Source organism: Sceloporus occidentalis, unplaced genomic scaffold (genome assembly GCF_023333645.1).
Source record: "Sceloporus occidentalis isolate IW3139 unplaced genomic scaffold, rSceOcc1.0.p SCAF_6, whole genome shotgun sequence".
In the NCBI taxonomy this organism is placed as follows: Eukaryota; Metazoa; Chordata; class Lepidosauria; order Squamata; family Phrynosomatidae; genus Sceloporus; species Sceloporus occidentalis.
Window position 1 is genome coordinate 126,723,164 of NW_028316986.1, and position 26,282 is coordinate 126,749,445.

Consider the following 26,282-nt stretch of genomic DNA (forward strand, 5'->3'; position numbering starts at 1 on the left):
ACCACCACCACCACCACCATTATTTCCTACGCATCTCTCCCAATGGATCATGGTAGAGAACAACAATAAATTACAAGACACATATAAAACCACATACATGGTTTTATAAATATAAAACATATATAAAATCATATAAAATCAATACATATTAAAATTCTCCAATAAAATCCTTTAAAGGTATAATTTAGAAACATTTTCAAAAAGTATTGAGTGGAAAACACTATTAGGATCCAAGCCAAAGTACTGAATTCCTCATAATTAATCACACCTTTGAAAACATTTTGGAATACAAATGTGTAAAAAAACATTTTTTTCTTATCTGTTGAAAAAGCATCAACAAAATGCTAGTAATCAAAATATCAATTTAATTTGAGGATGATGGGAGTAGAAACAGCCTATGCAACAGTCTTGGAATGCATTAGTCTATGAAGAAATACCAGAACAAAAGCATTTATAATGACAACAAATAATATAAATTCATTATATTTCTTACTGAGCTAATAGGAGATGTCTCTCTACTGTGCCACGTAGCAGGATCCAGCCAGTAATAATCCAAGTCACCTGGAAGATACATATCAATGGAAAACAATATGTAATTTTTGCCACACAGAAGGTTGTATGGATGTGTTATATCTGCAGTTGCATATTAAAATTAACATTATACTTCTTTCAACTGTATCATGAGTTGAATCATAATCAAATGCCTCAAAATTGAGAAATAATAATATGTTCCAGTGCCACTCTTGCATAAAGGTTTCTGTTGGCCAAGGTTATGTTTTGCTAATACGGTTTCTGGGAAGAAAGTGTTTTTTGGTGTTTCAAGGTGATGATGTTGCTAGTGTGAAAGGCTATATGGAACAAGTTCATTCTGAACAGAAGGCCATCTATCTGACTGCAACCCACGCTGACTGGCAAGTTCCCTTGGATCTCAGGCACAGCCTTTTTTAGGCTGTTTTCCAAGATCTTTTTAGCTGGAAATGTCTAGAATTAAAATGTAGACATAGAGGTGATGCCAGGTTAAAGGGATCCCTGGCCAAAGTAACATTTGGGAGATAGTCGTTCCCCCATTTTAATAAATACACATTGGACAGTTGACTTGCTTCAATCACTCCTTCTGTACTGCTGCATATTTCCTTTCCCTCACTTTTCCCTTTCTCCCCCTCCCACCCTTGATGCTGCTGCTTCCCATGATTTTGTTTTGTTTCTTTCTTACTTTTGAACATCTCTCCCTGGCAAGGCCATCAGGTGAACAAGGACATACTGCAAAGCACTGTGCCAGCCAGGTAAGGCTGCAATTATATATCATTTTAATCTTTCTTTGAGTCTAGAAAAGAGGGGTAAGCCAGTCAAATGCTATTTTAAGGACCGTGGCCAGTGAAAGCAGTGTACTAGTAGGGGGAGAGGCCAAGGGACATTGACCACTCCTTTGCTGTCACTGGGCATGTGAGTGAGATAGGTGGGCCCTTTCATAGTTGCAGCACTATGACCCCAGTTTTACTGCTATGGCTGCATCTAGAGCTCTCTGGTGGAGACTCCTAAATAACCCTTTCTCAACTGCCAATCCCAGGAATCCATAAGACACAGCTATGCCAGTTAAAGTGGGATCAAAGTGCTATAATTGGGTAGTGTGAAAGAGACAACCTGACAAGCATTCCCCAATTACACTTTGACTTCTATCATGAGAATGAGGCACCAAGCATCCCCCCCTCCATTGTACTTTGCAAAATCTACTCCAAGTAATCTTTTTCTTTTTGTGAAGTTAAGCAGCCGGAAAAGAGGGAGGGGAGCTAATTGCTCATGAAGATGCAAACAACCCATCCAATGCTTCTATGTTTTAACAGACTGTGCAACAAGGCAGCAGTTACCACTGTTTTAAATACCACACAATAATAGATATGCCCAAAAATCAGACTTGTAAATGCACAGATGTTCTCCAAGACAAACCAAAACAATCATCACCCCAATTTTCATTTTGCATTCTCATTCAGGATGAAAAGATTAAACACATTTAGATGTACGTTTCTAGCCATATGTCCCACAATGTAGCATCTGATTAGTTCAGTAACTGCCATTCTGCCAAGGTAGAAAATGCATTAAAATGCCAAATTAAAAATGGTATGTGCCTACAGCCTTTATTTATCTGGCTCAGGGTTTGGATTTGCAGCATACCTCCATGGCTTTGTTTGGGAGCCCTTTAGACTGAAGGGTCCAGGACCTTTGTCCTGGGGCCCAGTGTTAACAGTACCACCATTTGCATTTTCTCCATGCATAGCAATTTCCTCAAAATACATGTTATGTACTCATTAACATCCCATTGCTGTAAAGCTAGATCACCATTTTGCTTGCTTTGGTGTTCTCATAAGACTTGCTCAATATGTGCAAGATCTGACCCACATTAAAATTAGTTACCCTTCATTCCTACTGAAATCAGTAAGACTTAAGCTAAGGCATGATTCACCCATCCCATTAATTTCATAGAGACCCAAGTTCAATTAACTTACAGCATAATTCTTTACATACTTATGCCAAAGTATTTCCTATTGAGTTCTGTGAGAATTACTCTCAGAAATCAGGTACAGGAGTAAAATCTTTGTCTGGATCCATCCCAATAATTCTTGCAACAGTAACAACTCCATGGAACTGTCAGTTTCTAATTAGCAATAGCAATAACAAGTACATTTCTATACAGCTTACCGATGTGCTAAGAGGTTTACAATGTGTAAGCTAATTGCCCCAAACAAGCTGGACAGACATTTTAATGACCTCGGAAGGATATTAGGCTGAGTCGACCCAGAGCCCTGGCTGGTACTGGACTCACAAGCTTGTGGTTCATGAGTGAGTGGCTGCAGTACAGGCATTTAACCACAGTGCCACCAGGGCTCACTATATTATTATTTAAGTCTGCTCTGAATTTCCTGCTGCTAAGGAAGGAATTGGCAAAACCACCTCTGAATATTCCTTGCCTAAGAAAACCCTATAAAATTCATGGTGTCATCATAAATTGACATGTGACTTGAAAGCACATATACATACATAAGGAAATAGAGTACAGAAATAGCGTGCATAACAGTACTAGTAATTTAATGACATTAATCATTTTGTATTCCTTGTTTGTCACCATATTGGTCACTTACAGTGACAGACAGACAGAGATCAGTCTTACTGGTTTTATTCACTGAGAGAATGTACTGAATAAGATGACACATGGTTGAAAGAATGGACAGAAAAGATGGATGAATTAAATGATAGGAAATGAAGGGGAATCATGGATATGCTAGTTCATTATGCCACGATGGCCAACAAATGAATCGCTATAATAAACTGAGTCACAAGGAAAGAAAACCAAAATAGGAATCAGACTCTTTGGTACAAAATGCCATTAAGAATTTTGGCTTTCACTGGAAAAAAAGACAGATCACCACCATATATATATATATATATATATATATATATATATATATAGACCTCAATGGTACTTACTTTGAGTGGAAATGTACAAGACTGCATGTTAGGCTGAAGTCTTATGCACACTTACCTATTATGTCTCACTGGAATAAGTGTGAAATGTTTCCAAATAAGTATACATAGGATTTGAACTGTGGGCCACTCCCCCCCCCCCCCCGCCCAATTGTCTAATAACAATGGCTGTGTTTCCCCTCCAGTTTATCTCTTCCATAAATAAGACAAGATACATTGCTATGTGTGTGAACACTTCACAGGTAGGTTTACATCAAGAGGGCATATCTGGCCAATTCTATGCAACATCCTTGAACAAACATTTTGCTCGTACATTAACCATACTCTCCTGTTTTATCCAAACCAAGAATATATAAGTGCTAGCTTTAAAACAAAACCAGGATATTAAACCAACTTCAAACTATGTATCCTAGAAAAGCTCAGATGAAGATTTAAAAGCAGGAATGGGCAGTGAGTCCAGGACAAATTCTATCCCTATGATGCTCTATGGGCTACACCCAAACCCCTGGAAAACTACAGAAGCAATTAAAGAGAACAAGGAATGTTTCTTTAATACCATCATTCCTTGTTTCCCACCAGATTTCTGCAAGAAGGTCCAAAATATACTGCAGAAACAATACAGTTTGAGACCTCCTTAACTGCCCTGGCTCAAAGTTAGGGAATACTGGGAACTGTAGTTTCGTGAGACATTTAGCCTTCTCTGTCAGAGAGCTCTAATACGACAATAAGCTACAATTCTCAGGATTCCCTAGCATTGAGCCAGGCAGTTAAAGCGGCCTCAAATTGGATTATTTTGGCAGTGTGTTTTGGCCCCAGATCATAACATTGTTATTAAAGGAAGCTTTCTCAAATTGCTTTAAAGGTTTTGAGGAGATTGCCATCAGAATCAGTAGTGCAATTTTGCTGGTGCCATTTTAGGGGAAGCTGTCTGTACCCCTTGTGCCATGTGTTACCCACTTCTGACTTAAAGGCAGAGTTGTTCTTCCCAATGGTCCAAATATCCAGTCTACAATACATTATTATTATTATTATTATTATTATTAACCTTTATTTATAAAGCACTGTAAATTTACACAGCACTGTACATACAGTCTTTTTAATTAGACAGTAGTAGGAGTAGATGGCAGATTATTCCACTGAAATAACAAGAAGAACATCTGGTTTTCAATAGTCCATCAGTTCAGGTCCAATTCTATTTGTGAAAGAGTACAGGCTATGGCAAGCATAGGTAGATTATATAATTTTCCACACTTCATATGTGAATGCAAAGATCAAATGAACTTGCCCTTCTGAGATTTTCACTAGAAAAGAAAAACTGGGAGAAGGAGAGGACAAGTGCAATTCCAACTGTTTTTTTGTGGATTTTTTGGGCTATGTGGCCATATTCTAGAAGAGTTTCTTCCTGGTGTTTTGCCAGCATCTGTGGCTGGCATCTTCAGAGAATGCTTGCCTGGAAAGGAGTTGGGTATATATATTGTGTGACCTGGAAAGGCAGGAGTGATTTGCATGTGGATTGTTCTGTTGCTTATGGCAGGCCTCAGGGTGGGAGGGTCTGCAACGGAGGATTAGTGTCTGTTTGATTAGTGCTCATTGTCTGCTGGGAGATTTCTCATTTGCATTTGTTGAGTCTTTATCTTCCTGTCTTTCAGGACTGGTAGCCAAACCTTGAAGGTTATCGCATCGCGTTCCGAGAACGTTATTGGAACCCGATTGGAACAGAACACTTTTAACTTTACCGCACGGTTTTGTCCCCATCGGGTTCCCATCGCGTTCTACATACCCCTCAAAGCGTTCCATATGTGTTCCTCAGAGGGAACGGATGAGAAAGTGATCCAAGCTTGTAGAAACGTTTTTAAAACGGTCCAAGAAATGTGAGAGCGGTAATGTAACCGTTCTTACTTCCGTTCTCATGATCTGCCTTGTTTTGATTGGCTGAACGGACTTCCCTCCCTGCATTCCTCCCCATTCCTAGAGCGTCGGTTTTCTTGCTCTCCCTGGGACTCATCGAGTAAAATAAATAGAGAAAAAAAATCAAGCCCCACCATTTGTGAGGGCTATGTGTAGATAGATGTGTGTATAATTATGGTTATATATATATGTATATGGAAAACTCTCTCTCTCTCGCTCTGTCTCTATCTCTCTATATATACATATACATACATACGTATATACAACATATATATATATATATAAGAAACATGTGAAATATGTAATAAATAGAAAACATGTTATATATATATATATACACACACACACACACACACACACACACATATATATAAATGACATCTATATAGATTAGTAATATCAATGTTTGTATATATAGATAACTGGCAATATATATGTATATTTATATATTATATCTATATTACATATATATGTATATGTGTGTATGTGTAATAATATATATATGTGTGTGTGTGTGTGTGTGTGTGTAATATATATATTATGTATATATAACATATTTATGTGTGAGTGTGTGTGTTTGTCTATATGTGTATATAAAAAATCAAGGCAGTGTTTGAAAACAATTTTTTTCTGGGAAATCCTTTCCTTCTGTGCATGTGGTACTCATGGATAATAATACACTGTATGTCATCTTTATGTATGGTCATATAGATGATTGTAGTAGTTTTTTTTTTTTTTTTTGCATTAATGATTAGTTGTCACAATACATGATGGACGAGATAATAAATAAAACAATGTGGTTGAGGTATCATTTTAGTAATAATGGGCCAAAACTTAGTACTGCAGCAAATAGGTCCAATACGATCAAAAGCTGTATTACTGGTATGTTGTACGTTGTGCGTAAAATATGTAAAGTGTTGATGATTGTTGACTCCTTATAGGAAAGTGAAATTAACTAAATTTATCACAGCAATGCTCAAGATAAATTGTGTGTTAATGGATGGTCATGACCACGGTATTCCCTGATGACATGGATCAGAATACTATGCTTTCATTGTAAAAATGGAGTTTTTTGCATGTCGAGGCAGTAGTATAATAATGTAAGGTTGAAAAAACATGAGCCAGCAGAGGCTGGTTACAACAAAATTGTATGGGGACGTTATATTTTGTGTCTTTTTAATTCTTTCTTCACATCCATAATGAAGCATTTTCTAGCATCATGGAGTAGGAAGACTCCACAAGGGCCATCCAGTCCAACACCATGCCATGCAGGAAATCACAATCAAAGCAATCCTGACACATGGCCATCCAGTCTCTGTGGGAAGACAAAAAGAGTTTCTTTGGGCATGCAGAAATTGGATATCCACATTTCATTATCCTAATTTTGGAGGACTTCTGTGCTCCACCAGTTGGAACGCTCGCGGGGTCTCACCCACCAGCGAGGGATGCGAGGCCAGGTGGCCATCCATGCGAGACAACCGATAATATTTACATTTCCACTGCCAGCTAAAATTAACATTTTTCTTAAAGCAGCTTTTCGTCGCTTCAAGAGAAATAGAGTTTTTGCAATGTGACTTCTTCTCCTCTGTCTTTGCTCTTCATCAATCTTTATAATACTGCACAGTAGCTCCAAAAACACTTCCTTAGACGCCATCTTTACACCCCACAAAAGGTCACCCGATTCAGTTCCGGGTGAAAAGGAACAGTAGAGTGATTACGTCATCATTACAAGGTCCTCCGAGATAAATACGCATGCGCGAATATTGAAACGTTCTCATACTTATCACGCTTCCTATAAGGACAAATGCGGTAAATTGTGTTCCCGTTACGTTCTCGGAACGCTTTACATTTTCGAATGCGATAATATCCGTTCCCATAACGTTACATCTTGAAACGTTTTCGGAACAGAATAGAAACGTTTCAGGCACTGATGCGATAACCTTCCTTGTTTACTTTAAGGGTTTCATCTTTCCTGTTGAAATTATCCAGGTGTTTGTGGATTTCAATGGCTTCCCTGTGCATCCTGACATGGTAGTTGTTGGCATGGTCCAGAATTTCAGTGTTTTCAAACAGTATTTTATGCCAACATGCCAACAACTACCATGTTAGGATGAAAAGGGAAGCCATTGACTCAACAAATGCAAATGAGAACTCTCCCAGGGTCAGGGGTTTCCCAGCAGACAATGAGCACTAATCAAGCAGACACTAGTCCTCTTTTGCATGCAACTCCTTTCCAGGCAAGCATTCTCTGAAGATGCCAGCCACAGATGCTGGCAAAACGTCAGGAATAAACTCTTCTAGAACACTGACCCACTGTAACTGAAACAAAATACCTACCACTGTTGTTGTTGTTGTTGCTTGCCTTTAAGTCATTTCCAAATTATTTCAACTCTAAAGCAAGCCTATCATGAGGTTTTCCTGGCATGTTTTTTAATAGGGAGTTTGCAATTGCCATCCTCTGAGGCTGAGAGATTGTGGCCTGCTCAAGAACACCCAATAAGTTTGCATGGCCTGCTCTCCAGAGTCATTTTCCAACGCTCAAACCACTACACCACATAATAATCAGATATTTTTATTCCCTCCCCCCCCCCTTTTTTTTGGGGGGGGGCTATCTTCCCTGTATCTACTTTTGAATTTTAAATCTTTTAAATCAGGGACATGTCTCCTCATTCTTTGTAATGTGTCACAGAAGCAGAAATAAGGAGAAGCAGCAACAGCTGCTCGCTGAGTGGGACCTTTCCATGTGGGACTTTTAAGAGTGAGTGATCTCCTGAAAACCCTTGACAAAATCCAACCCAAGGGTAAGTAGGAAACAGGATGGATTATCTCATGGATCTGTAGCTCGATAAAATTCAGGAAGCAGAAAATCAAAAGTATAGGATAAATGACTCTTGACTATGCCTGCTAAATGGAATCTCCAGGCTGAGATGCAGGGATTATTCTTTGAATGTGAATTTCAGAGAGGGAAGGAATAGGTGAGGGATGGATGCTTTCCTCTGTCACATTTAGGCAGAAACAGGCCTGGTTAATCCTCTACTATCCCACTTTCCCAGCTGCTTTTAAAATGTCCAGGTTTCTCTCTCCTACTACTACTTCCCCCTTCCATCTTTGGCTTACGTCAGTTCCTACAAAACTGAGTTCAAAATGCAAAAGTAGTAGTTTGTACTCAATTAATGGAGCCAGCAAGAGTGGAGGGGAGAAGAGAGGAGAGGAGAAGGAGAGGAGAGGGCTGAGTTCTGTCTTTCCCAAATTCAGTATATAAATTCAGGAATTTCTCTGATTAAAATAGTAGTTTAGCCAGATGTCCTAACTGCAAAGGAAGACAAGCCACCGCAAAATGCATGACCTTCAAGAAAAAGGGAGGACATTGCAAAAGAAAAGCTAAAAACACTCATACAAATATAAATTCCTGCTTCTCAGTCATACTGAAAATGGAGGACATTCTGGAATTCTTCCTGGACAGAAGGCTGAAATATAGGAGGATGTCTGGTAACCCTGAGCTTAGTGTGTTCTTCCTCATTAATTGTTTTGGCCCTCTTGTTGCTTTCCCACACCGTTTTGTCTACACTGATGTGGCTCAGCCACATGTGTTCTGGTTTTCACCTGTGAACTGTTTGAGGGTACGTACATTATAATTATCTCCAAATAAGATGTTTCTGTTTTCATATTGTATGACACGTGATTCTGGAATGAATGTATTCACGCAACAAGGCTGCTTATAGGCTGAAACATGGATAAGCAACTTGTGCCCTCCCATCTGTGGCTGGACTGAAATTCTCATGATTCTTCTCACCAATGACTATGTCAGCTAGGGCTGTGGGAATGGTAGTCCAGGGACAACTGGATGGCCAAACATTGGTCAACCCAATTTAAAGGCTTTACTTAACAGAGGCGGGGTACAGACTGCCCAGAAGAGGCGCTGAGGAGGCGCCTGTCTCTGCTGCACAGCTGCGCTGCAGCATACAAATTGTGCGGTGCAGTTGCGCAGCAGAAAAGGAGCTCAAAAAAGCGGCTCCTTTTTGCTGCGCCGCAAAGCGCCAAAGACAGCGCATATATGTTGCAGCTGCTCAGCTGTGATGTAATGGTTATGTGCGCTGTGTGTAAAGCACTGCGTAATGGCGGCGTGTGCACGACGTGCTAGGGTTGCGGGGCGTGTGCACGCGCCGCCCCGAGGCAACCCTAGCACGTTGTGGATGCACCGCAAAGGGCCCGTCTGGAGAGGGCCAGAGTTGCCAAGTCTAGAATCTTGGCCTGTTCAGGTGGGATGTAAAAAAGAATGCCTTGCATTCTTGGTATTGGTATTCATATTTTAGTTGTCATTGTTTTAAATGGACTTTTAAGTGGGATTGTTCTCTGCTTTGAGAATCTGTATACATTGAAAAAAAGAGCATTTCACCTTTCAAATATCTTCTTTTCAAAGCATCCCAGTATTGCAGAGGCCAAAACACAAAGAGGAAATAATGTTACCTGATCTCATGTCCTGGCACTGGAGCAGGATCTGGTTTACAATAACGCTTCAGAGGTGTTGGAGCCATCTCTCTTACAAATAATTAGTGGAAAGGATGATACAAGCCATTTCAACAGGTTACATTAACACAAAAGAAGAAACTTACATTCAATGTTTTCCTGACTATTAAATGCTGGTATGAATTATACGTTAAGTGGGAAAGAAAACAACACAACACTCCTTTGAGACAGACTGCATGAGTGATAGCTCTTCTCTCTCTCTCTCTTTCTTTTTCTTTTTTTTTCAAAGAAAGCTGCCCATTAAAAAACACATGCCAGTGAGATGGCTGGACTAAAGCCTTCTCTCACAGCCTAACTTTTCATTTTCCAAAAACACAGCTGTCTTCTCCTTCTTCTACATCACCAGCACCATTCTCTTAAACATTTTTAAGCTAACATACCTTCCAACATTTCACAGATTAAAAACTGGGACATGTGTGGCTAGGATACGGTCAAGATGGCAAGTCTTCTTGTGCAATGTCACTCTGAAGTCAGAACAAGGCACCCAGCATCCACAGTGTGTTTGGGCACCTTGCTCTTACCTTAACAGCAGCGCTGGGGGACAAACTAGACCGCATGGGAGCTGCCTGTCATTGCTAGGGGAAGAGAGCAAGGTAAGACAAATTTGGGCCAGAATACTCTGGGGACAGCACAGAGTATTCTGGCAAGTGTAGACAAGCCCTGAGTCAACTGAATGCACACTACTTTTACACTGTGAACTCAGTTTGAACAAAATGAATTAAGCTGAGGACCATGGGTGAAAGTGGGAGTAGGAAATTTAACCGGAACATTTTAAAAGTAGATGAAAATGTGGAATGCCAGAGGATTAATTGGAAGTGTGCCTGGCAAGTCAGGACAGTTCGAGGATATGCATTCATCCACTCAATAATTTAATAGTGTTTTTAATAGGGGTTGTTCCTGTCCGCCCATGATCCAGACCTAAATCGCTTCATCTTAATAACATGATTAATTAAATTTGGGTTGCATATATGTGTGCATTTGTGCACGGTAATTCTAAAAGCAGTTCCAGAGTCACCACATAGTACGCAGTAGCAACACAGACATCATATTTTTGGTCCACAGATATAGACTATGCTGGCTAGAGCATTCTGGAAGCTATAGTCTAAACATATAACTTCCCCATACTATGTTCAGCACCTCTGTCAGAGCCTACCAACAGTGAAGCCTAACCAGCTCAACCTCTCCTGCTGTAGGCACTACCAACAGATCCCCCTCCAGTGATGCTAGATGAGACCCACCAATCTGCCTTTCAGCAGAATACTAGAATTAAGGGGAACAATGTCATGATCTTGCCAGCAGACCCACTCACCTCTGAGGCTGTCAGCCCTTTCTCAAAGGGCCAAGCACATATATATATATATATATATATATATATATATATATATATGGTGAGAGGATCCAAAATACCATGAGCACCTAAACAGGGATAACCCTCACCACAAGTTCTGATCTCTGAAAACCAAACTATATATTTCTCCTACCTTTACCAATCTAATTTCATTTTAAAATATTCACAAATGGTCTCTCATTCATAATAGTAATGATACATCAATAATAATATGGAAGTAGTCTCCATTAAAGTCAATTTACATCTCTTCCTATGTTTGTTTCATTACCTTCCCCAACAAAAAATCTGGGCACATACACACACCTACTTTGTCTTTCAAATAATAATTCATAAGGTTTTTCTGTATTCAAACCAAAGTGGGCTTGTCTAGGTTCTCCTTCTTGGCATATAAGGCACCAAATATCAAATGTAAAATATTTGAACCATAAAATAAAAATGTAATGTTTTCAACTAAACACTGATTTTATTTTTAAAAAAATCCAAAAGCATACCACATGATAATATGCAGAATACATAGTGCAATGTGAATTAAGGCTATGAAATTTACTAACCACAGCACGACTCAGGAGATGCAGGGCACATCAACTCTCTTCTGCCAAACAGATTTGCTAAAAATAATATATCTGAATGATTATATATTCCCTCACCATCAAAACCTCTGAATTCTTTTCTTATTCCATACTCTAACATGCATATTACTTAGAGCTTAACAAGATTTATACTTATTCAAAAATTCAGTTGCAGGCAGGTAATTCTTCTAACTCTAAAAACACATTGTCATGAAAAAAGCCACAACAGAAACAATGGCAAACTATTTTTTAAAACATAACATAGATATGAAAGAAATCTAGATAAATGTTCTGGATGCAAGGAAAGTTTAAAGAGCAAAATGGCTCAGTGCTTTTAATCCAAAAGGCAACTATGCTTGTACTTTACCACAAGGCAAGACCTTTTTAAAACTCAGACTTATTGACAATAATATCTGAAGACATCCACAGTCCATCATTCTGACAGTACCACTAGATTACCTGTCCCTGAATGCAATGTATGAAGGAGAAACTGGAGGAAACCAGCAAACATAGCAGCATCCACTTGGAGCACCTTAATAAGCAAAACCAGCTCCGAGCAGGTTGCTAAAATCCAGCCTGTGACTGTAGCAATCCCGTAACCGCTACAGGGGTGGGGAGGAAACACCCAAAAATCAAATCAGTATGAAGCAGGTCTATAAAAAAAAGTCCCTGTAGTCCTTGTCTCCTGAGTCTATGCCAAATTATTCTGCAATGTCAAACATTACTATAACAGTGACACCAAACAAGGACAGAGGAGCCACTGCCATCAATACAAAACCTCTGCAGTATAGAGACCGTGCTGATTGCTGCATTAATCTATACATGCTCAGTGCAATGCTAAAGAGGTTTTCTGACTATAGAGAATCTTTAATGATTTTAGGAGACTCAAATTAACTGTCTCATGAAGCAGTTAAAGATGCAAAGACCCCCACTGCTTCCTTCCCACAGAGGCTGGAAAATAAATGTTTTATCTGCTGGTTTCTGACACAGAGAAGTGCTATGAAGAAGTGCAGAGACCAACATAATCAATAATATAGCTGCAGCCATTTTTCTTGTTTAGTACAGGTGGACTGGATTTTACTAGGCAATTTAAATGCAGGCATAGTGTAAAACAATTCTGACTCCCACTAATTCATAGGGAGCTACCATAAAAGGTTCCACAAACTGGGTTAGAAAGAAGACAAGGACCTCCAGATGAAGCTTCCTTTAGTCTGACTGCCATATCCAAAGGCAAGATCTGTGAAAGCTGGCCTGAGGTATTAAGGTTGTGTTTGTTAGCCAAGACAGGCCTTGGGCAACTGTGATAGACCACAGCCCATATCCTGCACCTTGAGGGCATTTCTATGTATATAGAGATGAACAGTGTGAAAAGTGAGAAGTTTTTCACCTCTGGTTCCTTTTTCTGTCCGACTCACCCCTTTTTAGTGATTTCAAGCCAAAGCACACATTATAGGAACACGTGAACCTGAGTCAGGGATCTGGGAAGAGAGTATGCTATCCAGGTCAAACCCACATAAAAAATACCGATGGTATGAACTGAAGCTCAAAAACGGAAGGGCAATTTTTTTCTACACCAAAGTATCCTCCAATTATTCACAAATAAAAACCAAGACACATGTGGCCAACCAAGCTCAGAGTGTAGTCAAGATGACAAATGTTCTGAGGAAGGACATACAAATTAGGAGAGGCTCTAGTGGTTTGTTTTGCCTGAGATTACAGAGAAAGCCCTACAAAATTCATGGATCTGTTGTAAATTAACAGGTGACTTGAAATCACATACACATATAGACAAGGGAAAGATTTTACTCTCCTGTTTTCCCCCTCTCCCTGAGTTAACTGAAACAATGGCATCACTATTGGGTGCAGAGGGTGTGAACTGCACCGGGTGACACCATCAGAGGAGGGTGGCACACAGTGCAGCAGTCACTCACCAGCTGTCTCAAAATCCCCTGGCCAGGGCACCTCTGCTGTTGGTCCACTGTGGTTGCTGGTGAAGATGGGGTACTGCTGCCATCTGGCAGCCCTTTCAGGTCTGTCAGAACTGCTGGCTGGGCTGGGCAAGGAAGGCATCACCACCAGCAGTAGGGCCCACGGATTACTCCCCCTCCCCAGAAGGAAATGTAGGGCAGCAGGAGGGAAGAAAGGGCAAAGTGGTGTGCCAGGCAGCTGGGGCAGGATGGGAGGGTGGTGAGGTGTTTAGGAGACGAAGGGAGATGGCAAAAGCCCCTTCCCACCTGCTGCCACTGCCAAACCACTTCTCCTTCTGCTGCCCCATCCCCTGTTCTCTAGCACATCCCAAGCATTGAAGGGACTGGGGAGAGAAGACTCAACACCTGGCACTGCCTGCTAGGGGGTTCCAGGCACCAGGCCAGGTAGGGCTGCTGCAAGAGTAGTAGTGGCAATATCCTCCTCCTTCTCTTCCACACCCCTCCATTCCATGTTCTTCAGGGCCAGGAGGAATTCCCAGCAGTCCTGGCTTGCTTGCAGTGACAGGGGGAGCCAACCAAGACTGGATCCCTCCCTCCACCAGATATGCAGGGTAGTTGCCTGCCTGGGGGTGAAATCATGAGTTACCACACTGGAGTGACACCAACCCTAGTGACTCACTGAACTGAAGCAACCCACTTTTGCACTTTCAACTCAAGCAGTTGTGGTAAGATGAGGACAAAGGGGGAAGGTGGGAGGAGAGAGAAACTGAGGCATTTTAAAAGCAGCTGAAAAAGTGGGAGAACTGAAGATTAACTGGGAGTGTCCCTGACAAATTGGGACAGCTGGGGGGTGCCCCAGATCTAGATGCTGTGGCTGAAAAAATACTCTTAATTCCTGAACCTTGTGTTTCTGCTTCTTTTCACTTTCTGGTTTTACCTTACTTCCCCCCCCCCCTCACCCACATACCCTAGGCCCTGGATGATTCTTCCCTTCCATCTTCTGCTAGTCTCCAACACTATAGCACCCATCCCCCTTTCCTCCTCAATTATATGTTCTTTCACAGCCTCTGAAGTTCACTTATCCTGTTGTCTTGAAAAAAACAAGTAACTTGGGCAGAAAGCTATTGCACTCCGTGACTATGGCTTATTTTATTCATTCATTTATACTATTTCTGTCCTGAGACAAAAATACATACATCTTGTTGTAAACTGCCCTCAAGTCAATGTTGACCCATGTCGACCCTGTGGATGGGATCTCTCCAAGACCTCCTTGTCCTCAACCTCTGCTCAGGTCCTTCAGGCTCAGGCCCGTGTCCTCCCTGACTGAGTCTAACCATCTGGCATGTGGACTTTCTCTCTTCCTACTGCCTTCTACTTTTCCTAGCATTGATTTATTCCTTCAACCCATCTTGTCCCAAAAGCTTCCACCCAATTTCCCTTGTAGCCTTCACCTCCACATCCCTGTAATGTGCTATTAATTCCCACTACCACATTGTTCTCTTTTGGCATCCTACAAATATCTTTCATCTTCTGCTGTCCACCAAAACTGCCCCCTTTAAATTTACCAAGAGTCTACCAACTATCACATCTAGAGGCCTCTATTCTGCCTTTCTTCCTCTTTGATCTCTAGGCTGCCACTAATATAGATGCTTTACTAGAGTTTGAAAGCAGTATGTTAAAAGTAATGCCACTATTTGGTATATTTTTAATATAAGTAACAAGAGTCAGCATCACTGTTTTTCAAACTTTTTGGTGAAAATGAATTTTGCTTTTCTTATAAACATCACAGAAATATTACACTGAGGAAATTTGGGGTGTGTGTGTGTCATTTTTAATGATGTAAAAATAATACTGAAAATAATATGTTACTAATATATTGTGCTAAGCGGACAACTTTCCATGAGAAACCAATAAGTGTCCAGATCTGGGTCAGTAGCATAGCATCATATTAGAGCCCTATTGAGTTGTTCTTCCTTCAAAATAAGTATGTAGTAACATTAAGCATACAATTTAATATGGCTATTTAAATTTAACTGCTTTACTACATCATTTTCCTAATCAAAAAATTAAATTAATAAATAGAAGGCATGCTAAATGTTGTGGCAGAATCAGTCAGTCTTGTCATATCTTAATGACCAATTTTATTATGGCATGAGCTCTTGATGCATCTGAGGAAGTTGGCAGTACTTTAAAAAAGCTTGTGTCATAAGACTCTTTGTTCCTTGCAGTATATTGTTCCTTATATTATATTTAGGGTATAAAATGATTGATTCCAAGTCTTACAGGAATCCCATGGCACTTTTATTACTAAGCTTTTAGATGAAATAATAATCACAGTTTTTCAGAATCCTTCATTTACTACAGCTATTATATTTCAGTTTTGTGTCCTGAAGTTGTTTCTTATTTATGGCAATCCTAAAGTAAACTCATCATAGGGTTTTCTTGGCAAGATTTGTTCAGAGAGAGTTTGGCATTGCTCTTCTCTGAGGCTGATGTAGTGTGACCTGCCCAAGACCAAGTGGGTTTACATGACCCAGCAGGGATTCAAATCTTGGTCTCCTAGGCTCCTAGTCCAACACTCAAACCATTATATCACGTTGACTAATAGATAATGGGGGATGTGGTGGTTTAGTGGTTAAGATGCCAGTTCAGATGATTGGAAGATCAGAAGGTTTGAGGCCTGAGTGCTGCATGATGGGGTAAGCTCCCATCACTAGTCTCAGCTTCTGCCAACCTAACAGTTTGAATGCATGCAAATGCTAGTATATAAATAGGTACCGCTTAAGTGGGAAGGTAAACAGCATTTGGTGCAGTCAAGCTGGCCACATGACCACCAGAGCAGTCCTTGGACAACACTGGCTCTTCGGCTTAGAAATGGAGATAAGCACAGCCCCCTGTACAATAGTTGACTAGACATCCATGTGAAGGGACTACCTTTACTTTTTTTAATAGATAATGTACTTTGGTATTGTGTTTGAGGAGCCTTGTTACTCATAAAAAGGGGTCTATATGCAGAAAGGGACAAAGGGACTTCACCACAGGGCCCATCTCTCTGTGGCAAGTATGTCTAAGAACAAACAGACATCTACACTAGTGGCTTTTCCACAAGCCATCAGTTTCCAGTCCATGGCAAGTTTCCAGGAAAGGAAAAAAAACACACAACCATAGTTAATAATAATAATAATAATAATAATAATAATAAATTTTATTTATGTTTCCCTGCCTCTCCCATTGGATCAAAGCGGGGTTACAGACTATTAAAAACCATTACAGACAATCTCATAAAAATATCATAAAAAGTATAAATAAATTCCAATAGTACAAAAACTCTATACAGAGTCATTCAACATACGTATCCAGGGTAAGGCAGAGAATCGATGGTATCAAAGATGCAAAACTTCATTCTTCAGGGGGGAAGGCTTGACAAAAGAGAAAGGTTTTAAGTCTCTTTTTAAATGTTTTCAGGGGGGTCATGAGACGGAGCTCCTCGGGAAGACTATTCCAGATCCGCGGGGCTGCTATTGATAAGGCCATCTGGAATGTGGAGACGTATTTGGAAGATGGTGTTTCCAACAGGTTCTTCCCAGATGTTCTAAGTGTGCGGGGCGGATCATATGGGGAGATGCGGTCCCTCAAGTAACTCAGGCACAAGCCATGTAGGACTTTATAGGTAATAACCAACACTTTGTATTGTGCTCGGAAGCGAATAGGCAGCCAGTGAAGATCTTTCAAAATAGGTTTTATGTGGTCAAACCTAGATGCACCGGTGACCAATCTGGCTGCCATGTTTTGTACTAACTGAAGCTTCCAGGCTTGGTACAAGGGTAGCCCCATGTAGAGTGCATTACAGAAATCTAAGCGAGAGGTTACCAGAGCATGTACCACAGTTTCAAGGTCCCTTTGGCCCAGGTAGGGTCACAGTTGGCATATCAACCAAAGTCTGTCGCATCTACTTGAAATGTCAACTGCAGGGACGAGTCCAGAAGTTAGTGAGTGCAAATATGGTACCTTGTGCTTTGGGGGGAAAACTCACTAGTCTGACAGATTAGATAGTGTGTGTGTGTGTGTGTGTGTGCTTGTAAGTGAGCTAATTATGTAAACTAAGGACATTAATTGATGCATTTTTCTTTCATTATGTTTCAAACTTCAGACCATTTTTTACATGTACAACTGTTCTGAGAGGACCAGTATAAAGTTTAAAGTGCAGAATGTAGGACGGGGAACCCTCCTACTCACTCACTCACTTTACCTTACTGCATGCTTTGTCAGTGTGGGCCCTCTTTCTCTTCCTTCCCAGTAGTGATGTACATTTTTCTCTTTATTCTTCCCATCACTGAAAGAGGGGGGGGGGTATTTATTACTCTCCTTGCTCCTTTGTGGAGAGCAAGATATTTCAACTTGGTAGTCCCTCATAGAGAAGCAAAATAAAGAATGTAGGCAATAAAACACATGTCTGTCTTTCTCTCCCTCATTCTTCTTGCCATTAGTGGTGCAAACCCTAAAACATCATTTGTGTCTAACAAGGAAGGATGGCCTGTGTTATGTTTACAATGGAATTTCCTCCCCCTCCCCTCCTGCAGCCCAGTGGAGTAATTCAAATTGTCTTGACTGAGACTCACACCAATAAAATGGGGAACATCGAGTTATCCAAGTGATACAACTGTAGCTTGTATGCTTATGTACAATGTCAGGGGCACATGAAACACATGCACAGCTATACTTTTATGGTTTGAAACTATAATGGACCTTTTGGAGGTGACTGGAGAGCACCATAAAATGTTCAGTTGTCTTTCCCTAGCACAGTGTTTAACAAGGAAGGATGACCTATGAAGTTCTGAATATTGAATTTCTCTATGAAGTGTTTGTCCCATTACTTCTTTTGCAAATGAACTATTAGTAAATTATCCAGCAGGCATCAAATTGAGAATATCAAGAAACTAAAAATCCATGTTTAACAAATGCCAAAAGCCCACCCAGGATTTTTTTGGGGGGGGCAGCCAGGCAAGTGAGGCACTGGGAAAGGTGGTAGGGTGCATGTGCGCTCACCCCTCTTTCCCTGCTGCCATTGCTGGCTCAGACGAGTCAACCAAAGCACCAGGGAAGGCATGAAAGGTGTGTGCATGTGTGCGTGCTCATTCCTTCTTTCCCATTGCCTTGGCTCAATAGGCCAAGAGCACCAGAGCAGCTGGGAAGGAGGGAGAGGCATGTGTTCATCCCTGCTTGTCTGCCACCTTGGTTCCCTCAAAAGTGGCAGTCCTTGCAGCAACACCACACACACCCCTGCAGCAGAAAGAGAGACCAATCAGGTGTCACCCTTCCTCTGAACTGTCACCAAATGCATTTCGCATCCCCACAAACACACCTGCCACCACTGTTTAAAAGGCAGTTGTGGGCTTGGCTTTTTTCCCCCGTAACAAACTTCACAGAAAATTGCCTCCACATTTTGCCCCATATATTAGCTCCTACAAGGTCTAGAGCACTGATTCCCAAACCTTGGTGCTCCAGATGTTTTAGACTTCAGCTCCCAGCATTCCTGACTATTTGCCAAGTCAGTTAGGGCTTCTGGAAATTCAAGTACAAAACACCTGGAGGACCAAAGTTTGGGAATTACTGGTCTAGAGACTTAAGGGTTTTTTTAAAATATGAAAGCTTAGAACCTGTGCCAGATGCCTGTCCATCTTAAATCTAGATAAAACCCAGACAAACCAGGGATATGCCAACCCTAGATCAACCCTGCACATTCACTCCAAAGTCTACAAGAAACCATGAAACATTTGAAATCCAGATCTTCATAACAGCCTCAAGCCAGCCCATCTAAAGTCTTCAGAGTGAAATGGTTGAAGCAAACTATTAATCCCTACACTGGCTGCCCATTAGCTTCCGAGCACAGTATAAGGTGTTGGTTATTACCTATAAAGCCCTGCATGGCTTGGGTCCAGCTTACCTGAGGGAACGCCTCCTCCCATACAATCCTTCCGGCACTCTCAGGTCCTCTGGGAAGAACCTACAGTTAGAGAGAACTAGACTGAAGAAGACTCCCCAGAGGACATTCTCTGTTGCCGCTCCAAAAATCTAGAATGACCTGCTGGATGAGATCTGTCATCTAACATCTTTGGAGGCCTTTAAGAAGGTAATAAAAATGGATCTCTTCCAGCAGGCCTTCCCAAACTGATCTCCTCAGAATTTTCACTCTTCACTTGTTTAGCTGTAGCCACCAGACTTTGATCTTGATTTATTTTATTAATCATTTTATTGGGAGTTGTTTTTAATAGTATTTTAGGGTGGGAGGGAGATTGGGGAACTAGGATCTAATATGTCCTGTTATGCTTTTATCTATTGATGGTCATGTTTGATTTTATTGTTTTTGTTTGTTGTTAACCACCTCAATCCAATACAGGGAGAGGCGGGATACAAATAATAATAATTATTAGCGTAAGGTTTATGCACATAGTGTGTGTGTGTGTGTGTGTGTGTGTGTGTGTGTGTGTATGAGGTTTTTCTGCTGGGAGCCTTGTAAGTATGTACTTGTTCAGGAAAATACAATCCTAGAATATGTGTTTTATTGATAATTATTTGTCAGTTATTTGCCAATTTATTATTCTGGTATGTAACTTCAAGTGGTTCAAATTCTAAGGCAAAGGATCACAAATGCAGGAAGAAAGGGGGCCGAACTAACTATCTCAGGTCAACTAGCATTATATCCAGCACTGCTTTTATTCTTCTCTTGACCTGATTTGACCCTACAGCAAACAATATCAGACTTTATATAATATTTAATACTTCTCTAATGTTGTCACAAGCAACACAACCTAATCCTTATCATAATTTTCTAGGCCAAGCTATGATTAGGCACATGATGGCACAGATAAAGGAAATCCAGACAATATGGGTTAACATTTTTCTTTGTTCTCATAAATTATACAGGCAAGAGAAGTGCACAAGGTGTCCATCAAATGTTTTGAGTCATTGAGGACATTATGCTCATTAATAAAAACACATTGCTTTAAGTTTGGGGATAATTTCCAGAGTACTCACAAAGTTCCAGGAAATTAGTATTTGCTTGGTCCAGAGTTTGAAGTTTTGCTCTCCTGACAGTTTCCCTCTTGTTCCTGCCTTGCCACCTGGACCTGGCTAGACATAGCATACTGATGTTGAGAGGTTCTGTTGTACTTTTCCTACATCCAGGAGTGATACTACATAGACTAGGGTGAATCCTACAAAATTGTTGGCGTTGGTATCCCTGCCCCATTTTATCTAGTGTTTCAAGGGGTAAATGGGGCTACAAAAGCTAATGACTTTTCAAATATGTTTGGCAAGGATTTTGTTTTTCTCTTCCAGTCCAGATTAAATCTTTCTTGTTTCAATTGTGTTTTTTAAAAATGTTTCCAGCAACTGTTGCCCTGAAAAACTTAGAGAATGCTGACATTAGTGCTGGTTGTCAGCTAAAATTCTAATGAGAAACCATATACACTGTCCTATTTTAGACTCCCAGAACTGTGAATACATTTAAATGAAACAACAAGTTAGAATTCATTAGAATTCTAAAAGGGACAAGGCAGAATGGTAGTACATGCTGTTCACTCACCCCCACCCACAAACAGGAATAGCCACACAAATCATAGATCTTCCATCCATGGTCTGATTTCTTAAGCCAAGCACTCTTGTCCACCTGCCCCTTGGCAAGCCTTTGTTAGGGGAGAGAGAAGCCACAGTACTCTATTCTTTAGGACATTAGAATATTTCAAATACCAGAATAAGCAAACTGGGCGAGTGGTTTCTGGTTTATTCAGCCCTTTTCAGCTGCAGAGCATCTAAGCACCATGCGCCAGAACTCTACCTCTTTCCAGATCAGTCAGAACTCAAAGGAATGTAGTCCTACCAGTGTGTGCAAACACACCCCTGTATCATGGTACCACGCTGACTAGAAGATGATCATACTTTACGTAGAAAAAGCAATGCAGATATAAGTGATTTAACAACAAACTCTTTCACTGCTGCAACATTCCAGGTCTATTACAATATCCCACTGCCTTAGCATTGCCACACATTGCCACATTGCCACACAGAAATTGGCAGGCATCTTGGCTTATTTATAGTAACTATTTATATATTATGCATAATAAACTATGATTATCACGGGTGGGCAAAGTGCAGTCTCTGAACCCCACAGAAGCCTTTGAAAGACCCCAGACCCTCACAATTTGGGGAAATGCTTTTCAAGAGAGAAGCTTTATGAATACATTTTTAACCATGATGTGTATCTGGATAGACTGGCTATTAACAATTCGAAATTTTCCAAATGGTTTAGATTATATAAATTGGACCATCAGATGGCTATTTACCTAGGGAAGCTTACATTCCCAAAGCTTAGGCAGGCTTTTACAGCTCTTCATTTTCAAACAATGCCCTCATCCATGATCGATGGTAGATATTAGTAGATATTAACACACACCTAAGGATTCCCGTTTATGTATTTGTGGAGCTCCAGAAATTGAGGATTTGCCTCATTATCTGTTTTTTTGCTCACTATATACTGATCCAAGAACTAAATTTATGGGATCTATTCTGTCCAATTTACAGTCTAATACCACTTCTGAAAAGATTTTTTTTCTCCTGTCTGATATTGACTCTAAGGTAACTTATAAGGTTTCACTGTTTGCTTCAGCAGCAATCAAAATTCGGGCAAGGGTAATAGCAGACATTGCAGTTGATTGTCATGGGGATGATCTTATCTGAACTTTGAAGTTCTTTTAAATGTTGTTTTATTTAATTGTCTGGAATTTTATTATGTTTAATGTATAAAATTTGGATGTTAGTTATTTGATGGAGCATTTTATAATTCTGAATTTCTGTTATCAATTTTACATTTTAATCATGTGAATGGCCTTTGGCTTAAGCATTAATAAAATTGATTTATTGATTGACAAGGGAAATTGGAAGTATAATCCAATGGCAATCCGAACGCAATCATGGGGTTTAATGTTATTGCGTGATAAACTACCACACGCAATTTCAGGCAATGGGAAGTCAGTCCGAACGCAATCATGGGGTTTCACGTTATTGCACGAGAGGTGATCACACGCAATTCCAGGCAATGGCAAGCTATTTTCAGGCAATGGGAAGTCAATTCGAACGCAATTCGAATTCACGTAAATTTGCTGAACTAGCAAATTCACGTGAATGCGTTCTGGACCCAGTTTCTTTTCTTTCTAAATTAAGAGAAATTCCTCCCATGTGATAAACTCCTCTGTCTCTAGTCCTCTTATTGCCTTCTTCCTCACTTTTCATCCTTTGTCCATCGACTCTTCTTTCTTCCCCCTCCTTTCTTCATTTACTTCATTGTCAGTAAATGTATATGCATTGTACATTATAAGAAGCATTTAAGAACATTATTGGAAATTTTATATCAAATCCATCTCCACTATGATAAAGCTTTTATGGAATTTGGCAATGAATTAGAGGACGTATCTGCAACTCTAGATGAAATATTCAGCAGCTAATGAAAATGTTTGTAGGAAATGACAGGTAAAGCTTGCATTCTAAACACACCATCTAGTGGCTGCGTTAGGATGAGATATAGTGTTATGAAAGATATAACATGAAAGAATTTGATAAGATCATAAAGGGTGAAGACAACTCTGATGCAATAATGCAAAAATATTTTTGTCTAGGGTTTGGAGGACAATTTTACAACAATTTCTTTTGCCCCACTGGGCATTTTTAAGCCCAGGAGAAGCCTTCCCCCCCCCCCCCCGGAAGAATTGACTTGGTCATCAACTTGCTAGTTGGAAGTCCTGCTGCAAAAAGAGTATCTCCTGGACCTAAAATAGCTCAGAGAGGGCTAAAAGCATGGCAAAGTTGCCCCTTCCCCCTTATGGGTACTGTAGAATGTTTGGAGCAAAAATACCAGGCAGGGTGGTGGCAATAGAGCATCCCTCCAACATCCTCTATTGAATCAACACAGTCCTTAAGCCACAACAGTTTCCCATTTCTGGTTTAAATAATAGTTGCAGACAAGGGTGGGGAAACTTTTTTCATCCAATGATGAAAATCTAATTTTGGAAAGTTCTCAGGTTCCAGGAGTGGATGTGGCCTTAATCTTACTAAGTCTGACACTCTCCCATCAAGCATACAAAATTCTGTTTGCGAATGGGAGGACCAAATATGACTGCTTTCAAGCTGGCAAAGGTTGTCTCAATTCTATACATTTCTCTTACTCAGGAATAATTCCCTCTGCATCAGCTTCCTGGGTTGCAAACTAGAGTTAAGTCTAGTTTGCATATCAAACACCAGAAGAAGCTTGTGTCCAGCTGGGAAACCTCCTAAAAAGCACATGGCTTGCAGCACAAAGGTTCCTCATCCCTGAACAAGGTCACAGTGAAAAACTACATACCTCTATTATACCTGCCTGAAACAGTCCATTTTAAATACATACGACACTTTACACTTTCTGATTTCCTTTGAAATAATGTATTTGTTATTGAAATAACAATCTAACTGGCTTCTCCACGTGAGCATCCAATTAATGTTTTGATCTCAGATGTAGACAGACTGCTTTCTCCTCCTACTCTTGACTGTAGAATATCAGCCAAGCACAGATGGATGGGGTAGGAAGTTCCTCTTGAAAAGCAAGAAACAAACAAGTATTGAATAATAAATGTAATAACTTTACTAATTTTAAGTTTATGGCTAGGAATATGATATTTCACATTATAGGGCAATATAGCTATCAAACGTTGCTTTGCCCTACATATGTGTTTATGTTTTGCAAAAAGATGGTCATAGTTTACTAGGACATTAAAATATCGGGGGGGGGGGGGATATGTATAAAGTCTATCACTTAAAAATGTTTCATTACTGGAATCCTGATCTTAAAAACTGGTGTTCTGGAAAATATTACTGTCAGATACTGACCCGTTAAGGTAAATTGAATGTTGCTCCAACTTCTTCCTCCCATAGCATTTCCTCCTTCCACATAGTCTCATTGCTTCAGATTCTTCTTGTTTCGTAACAGGAACCATGCAACCCAAACCATGCAACCCAATCAAATATCAACACATTCCTGAGAAGTATCAGTGTTCAACAGAGTCACTCAATGGCCCACAATTCTTTGTCAGGCAAACAGATCATCCACAGTTTTTCTTCTTCATTGCTTAAGATTCATCATCCATTTGCCTGCAAAGGCCTTCTTCTCATGACTCTAATATATGGAAAGACCCAACAAGTCCATGCAAAGCATATAGTGCTCATGATAGGGTCTAATTCTTTTCTAACTACAGTACAGTTGGCCCTTTGCATCCATGGATTCCTTAAACACATATTAAACTATCCACTGCTTGAAAACATTCCAAAAAGTAAACCTTTATTTTCCCATTTTATATAAGCGACACCTTTTTACTATACCATTGTATTTAATGGAACTTGACCACCCACAGATTTTGATATGGGGTGTGTGTGTCCTGGAACCAAACCCCAACGGATACCACCGTGCTCTGTTATGCCATCTGGTCAATTTAACCATACTTTCATCTGCATGGAAATCCAATATGCAGATTAAAATATGGTTAAATTGACCAGTCAGAAAACTGTGAAGCTTCACAAACCTCTCCTAGGCCAGGTCCACATTGGCAACAGCCCATGTTATTCTGGCCCTAAAGCTCAATTTAGGCATGCTTTTTAAAATTATGACAGGGTGGCTTTTATATGGGGTATGGATTTTAGATTATGTTCTTTAACTTTTGTATGTTTTTGATCTTAATTTTATACTGTTTTAAATGGGTTATTTTTGAAAATTTGTTTTTAAAGTGTTTTTATCTTGTGAGCTGCCTTGGGTCCCTTTTTGGGAGAAAGGTGGCATAAAAATGAAATAGATAGATAGATAGACAGACAGACAGACAGAAAGACAAGCTGACCAGATGTTTCCCAATTCCATTGTGCACTGTTGCAACACTTGGTCATTCTAAGTTCAGAAACAAGGTGCCCATTACATGGCTGAGCACCTTGTTCTGACCTCAGAGTGAGCAATTCAGACCAGCAGTGGTGGCGGTGGCAGACGATAGCAAAGTGTTGTAAACAGATGTACCATGTTGCAAAAAGTGATTTGTTTTAAAACAGTGTAAGGCGGGGTATATGGCAGGTTCAGTGCTGAATGGCTGGATGTATCCAGACAGTTCACACTAGAACCAGGGACAGGGCCCTGCATCACCTGTAGTGTTCACCAGGAGAACAGGGAGGATGTTTTATTTGGCCTGTGTGGACAACCTCCTAGACTTAGCTCCTGAATTAAGGTAAGTAAAGGTAAGTGCTGAAAATGCAGTGTTTCAGCTTATGCAATCCAAGGGCTATTTGTGGGGTGAAAAAATGGAAGGAGAAAAAACAAGGAATCTCTGACATATAGATTCTTTCCTCTCCTATCCAAATCAGTTTCCGGGGCTTAGCGGACCAATGCCTATGGAATTATTGTTTACTCCCCTTACCAAAGCAATGTTCTAGCTTGGGACAAATGCAATGGGTTCCCACATACAC

At 40.3% G+C, this 26,282-nt stretch overlaps 1 protein-coding gene across 49 annotated transcripts in view; it reads right to left on the bottom strand.

Moving 5' to 3' along the window:
- RIMS1 (regulating synaptic membrane exocytosis 1) overlaps positions 1-26,282 on the bottom strand; it is a 330,044-nt gene that overhangs the window by 146,317 nt on the left and 157,445 nt on the right. For all 49 annotated transcript variants that reach the window (XM_089530919.1, XM_089530918.1, XM_089530966.1 and 46 more), the window contains one exon: positions 494-561. In XM_089530919.1, coding sequence (XP_089387045.1) covers positions 494-561 — 68 coding nt within the window. The remainder of the gene's footprint in view (positions 1-493; positions 562-26,282) is intronic.